The 5,000-nt window shown below is 40.3% G+C and overlaps 1 protein-coding gene across 3 annotated transcripts in view; it reads left to right on the forward strand.

Annotated features, from left to right (window-relative positions):
* The window catches only part of txk (TXK tyrosine kinase), a 13,032-nt gene that overhangs the window by 360 nt on the left and 7,672 nt on the right, over positions 1 to 5,000 (forward strand). For all 3 annotated transcript variants that reach the window (XM_060035757.1, XM_060035756.1, XM_060035755.1), the window contains exons 2-5: positions 747 to 786; positions 1,470 to 1,545; positions 4,288 to 4,419; positions 4,615 to 4,679. In XM_060035757.1, the coding sequence (XP_059891740.1) occupies positions 747 to 786; positions 1,470 to 1,545; positions 4,288 to 4,419; positions 4,615 to 4,679 (313 nt within the window). The remainder of the gene's footprint in view (positions 1 to 746; positions 787 to 1,469; positions 1,546 to 4,287; positions 4,420 to 4,614; positions 4,680 to 5,000) is intronic.

Below are 5,000 nucleotides of genomic sequence, written 5' to 3' on the forward strand. Positions count from 1 at the left end.
ACACACACACACACACACACACACACACACACACACACACACACACAAACACACACACACATGTATGACATGGTTTAAGTTAAGCCTTCACACAGATATCTGTAAAACTGTTAGGACTTGGTTGTAGTCTTTTCTCTCGGTTCTCCGTATCAACAGTAGGGCTAGAACCGAGCGATGTTCAAAATACCGCAATTGTCCTTTAAGTCTTCAAACAGATATCTGTATTACTTTAGGACAGGGTTTAATTTAAGTCTTCCACAGATATCTATAGGACTTGGTTTAAGTTTAGTCTTCAACATAAATCTATATTATTGTAGGACTGGGTTTAAGTTAAGCTTTTAAACAGACATCTGTCTTACTTTAGAACTGGGTTTAAGCCAAGCCTTGAAACAGATATCTCTATTAGGATAGGACTGGGTTTCAGTGAATGCTTTAAACTGTAGGACGGAGAAAGAAACATGACTTCTCAAAATGAAACGCTGAAGGTGTCCCACTAATGGTATGGGATGTTGGTTAAGACTAAAGCTTACGCACGCAGGCCTGGCCACAAGCATGCAGGCACAAATGCAAGCATGCACTGCACCCCCCCCCCCCCCCATTTCCTGACAACTACCTTTATGTGAAAACCACATACAGAAAAAAAAAAAAAAAGCTTTACTTTTTCCATCCCAATAAAGCTCCTTTAAAGCTCTTTTGAATAAATAAATAAATAAATAACGTCATCTCTCTTTCCATCTGACTTCCAGATCAATTCATATTCTGCTGCTGCTGTGTGGTCCAAAGCAGGTAGATAAAAACGTACTGTTCTCCCTGTGGTTAACAGGGAATGCCACCTTCAGCACGGACCAGACAGTTGGATAGTACTAGATGGGCGACACAATATGGTCTCAGAGATAAATGTTCTTTAAGAGATAACATTTTAAGAGATAGAATGTTCTGTAGAGAGATAGAAATGTTGGTAAGAGATAGAATGTTCTTGAAGAAATGTAATGTTCTTGAAGAAATTGAATGTGAAACATAAAGTTCAGAAGATGGTCTGTAGAAAAATAGAAGGTTCTGTAAGAAATATAATTTTTTGAAGAAGATATAATGCTTAGTTGGAAAGAGAACATTCTGTAAGAGAAATAATGTTCTGTAAGAAATAGAATGTTATGCAATACATAGCATGTTCTGTAGAGGGATAGAATGTGCTGTAGGTAAAAGAATGTTAACTGAGAGTTATAATGTTCTGCATAGAGATAGATTGTTATGCTAAGGGGATTGCACACTACCCTGACATAAACCAACAAACTATACCATACCTGTTGATGGTTGTTGGCTATTGACAGATTACGTTGTTTTTTTTGGGGAACAGAGTTGGTCAGAAGAAGTATAAAGTTCAGTAGATGGACAAACAATAGTTGTTAATTGTGCAAGCACTATATGACATAAAGTGTTGTGATACATTGATTCAATGATTGATTGACCAGTAACCACATGGAGATGGATGAAAGAAGGTCCTCTACGTGTTTCCAGTTGCAGATCTACCCAGGACGTGCTCGCAGGGTAGGTGTGCGTATGTATGCATGTCAGTATGTGTGTGTGTGTGTGTGTGTGTGTGTTTTGTTTGTGTGTTTGTGTGTGTTGTTTACATTAACCCTTTATATTACAATATATTATTATAACTTTGTTCAAGACACAGGAAGGTCCACATAGACAGTACATAGATTAAAAAAATAATTATGTGTATCTATATATATATATATAGATATACATATGAACCAATACGAAACATTTAAGAAGGACGCAAATTAGGCATTACCAATTATAACACAAACACATTTAAAACACATACAAGCTTCGGGTCCAGAAGCAAGATGAGTACCTTGTGTTACTCTGAGAGGTATCAATTAGAGACACAATAATCGTGTTCAAAGACCGTGTTCAATCTGCCCATGAATCTATACATAACATTTCTCAGAACAGCATTAAAAGTGAGCGCATAGTTTGTCACGAACATTTCACTGGCACTACTCCCACTGGGAGATTTAAGCAAAATTCTCAGAGCATCATTATATGCCACTTGATGTTTTTTCATTTTCGCTTTACTATAATTACACCACAGGTGGGCAGTATACAGTAGAGTGCAATGCGTTTTGAGGAGCGATATTTTAACATCAGCAGTACACATGTAGAATTTGCGAGCCAGCATGTTTGCCTGCCCATACAGTATACCACACTGACGCTGCACATCATCATCATCATCATCATCATCATCATCATCATCATCATCACAGAGGTCATCTCTTCCGACCACTCGTCCCAGATATTTAACCTTCTTTACAACCACTAGTGGTTCACCTGCCAGTGAGAAAGAAGGAAAGACAAGCTTCCTATCCTCCTTGGTTCTAGCAATCAGTACAACATTTTTCGTTTGAGTTAAATTGAATATCATACATTATGCCGTATTGAGAGCATATTCTAAGAAGCTGCTGCAGGCCAGCACTGGAGGGAGACAGTACCACCAAATCATCAGCGTGAAACATATGATTAATGAGGCTGTCCCCCACCAAACAGCCAGTTCTACACTCCTTTAGCTCTTCAGATAGATGATCCATGTACAGATGAATAGTAGGGTTAGGGTTAGCACTCCGCACTCCACTGCAGACATAGAGGGGGTGGACATACTCATCCCCCACCTAACTTGCATAGTTTGGTGAGAGTACCAGAACTGCAGTATCCTAATTAGGTAGGAGGGGACACCTTGCACTTGTAGTTTAACAAACCGTTTCCCATGATTGCTTTTGACGCATCCAGGAAACACATGAAGACTGTGCTATCTAAGTTTAAAGGAGACATATTATGGCGTTTTCACAACAAGTAAACATAGTTTTTGAGTTCCAGAAAACATGTTTTTGAAGCTGTTTGATGGAAAAAAGATCTTGCCTACCGCTATTCCCCTCTGATTCAGTCACTTCAGAATGCGCTGTTTTTGGTGCCTGTTGCTTTAATGCAAATGAGCTGATAGACTGAACCACAGCATGGAGGAGAGGGGATTGTTGCCATTTGCGGACTCCTGGAGCTGGATCATATGATATAATAAAAATAATAATAATAATATTATTATTATTATATATGGGTATTTATATAATATTATATCTAATATCACGGCCAAAAGCTATGTGCGCCTCGGATGATATTATGAATCATAAAGACTGTGTCTGACGTCTCTGCACTTCCACAACAAGTAAGACCTTTAGTGGGGGATATCTCGGCCATGGTTGAGAAGAATTGGGGGAAAGGAACTTTGGCCTTGAGTCTCTGAAGTCCATGAACCGCGACATGGAGGAGAAAGGGATTGTACTGCGGGAGCTGAGCTGCCGGACTGCCCCCCGCGCCAGAGATGCCGGAGCTGCCGGGCGCCGTCGAAGCCGTTCGACGGCGCCCGGCAGCTCCGGCTCCGGGAGCTGAAAAGTCTGGCGGGGGTAAATCGGCGGCAGTCCGGCAGCTCCGGCAGGGGGAGCTCGGCAGCAGTCCGGCAGAGAAAGGAATTGTACTCCCGGAGCTGAGCTGCCGCCGAGTTCCCCCCGCCGGAGCTGCTCGTCCGCAGGATTAACTCACGATTAATCACAAAATCTTAGCTATGCTCTGATTGGAGGGGAGTGGGGAAGTGGGAGGTAATATTCAACCAGAGACCCAAAACAACACCCCAAATCCCAGGAAAAGTGTTGTTTTCATAATATGTCCTTTAAGATGTTTTATTTATCTATTGGTCATCTATGATTGTTCTTTAAGGATTTTAATTTGTGATAATAGATTGTGATATATTTAATATGCTATTCATATTTTGTTATTGTTTTATTTTGTAGATATTATACTATATATATAAACACATATATTGTTGTTATGTTCCTTAAGTGGATGGCAGGGGGAGAGGTTATTGGGTGATTGTTGATATATATATTTATTAATATTTCGTACTGTATTCTATTTCTTCTTTTTTTTTTTTTTTTTTTTTTAATTACTGAACAAGATCTGCACCTTAATTTCGTTGTATAAATACATTGTATTCAACCCAATGACAAATAAAGATTCTATTCTATTCTATATTTTTGTATATATTGTTTGCATGTATATATATATATATATATTTTTATATATTACTCTCTCTCTTCCTCCCCGTCTCATTCTTTACTGCTCTCTCTCTCTCTTCCTCCGAGTCTCTCTCTCCTTCTCTCTCTCTCTCTCTCTCTCTCTCTCTCTCTCTCTCTCTCTCTCTCTCTCTCTCTCTCCCCCTCTCCCTCTCAGGAGGACCGGTCACGAAGGCGCCTCCCCCCCACCCCTCCCATTGAGGAGGATTACGAAGACCAGGGGTTGCTAAGGGTGGTTGCTACGTGTGACTTAATGGAGAAAGACGACACTGACCTCAGACTCATTAAGGTACACACACACACACACACACACACACACACACACACACACACACACACACACACACACACACACACACACACACACACACACACACACACACACACACACACACACACTATTACATGATACAGATCCAGGCTAAGACACATTCTGGATGCTTGATGAAATGATCGATTGGCTGATTGGCGGTTTGATTGACAGGGAGAAGAGTACACCATTCTTCACAAACAGACACAGCACCGGTGGAGAGCTCAGGACAGAATGGGGTGAGAGGAGGAGGAGGGAAGGAGGAGGAGGAGGAGGAGTTGGAGGAGAAGGAGGAGGAGTTTCTGCATGCTGGTTCCTCTCCCTTACTCGATGACATGGAAAAGCTCTGAAGGAGGATGTTTATAGAAGTGTGCACATGGTCCATGCATAAATATGTATAGTATACAAATAAATATGTATAGTATATACATATTTATATTAGTGCTGTCAAGCGATTAAAATATGTAATTATTAATCGCCATAGTTAACTCAGGATTAATCGCATTTTTTTTCCTATGCTAAATATACCTTGAATTCTTTGTCCCATTAATTTTTCTCAT

Source organism: Gadus macrocephalus, chromosome 17 (genome assembly GCF_031168955.1).
Source record: "Gadus macrocephalus chromosome 17, ASM3116895v1".
NCBI classification, from domain to species: Eukaryota; Metazoa; Chordata; class Actinopteri; order Gadiformes; family Gadidae; genus Gadus; species Gadus macrocephalus.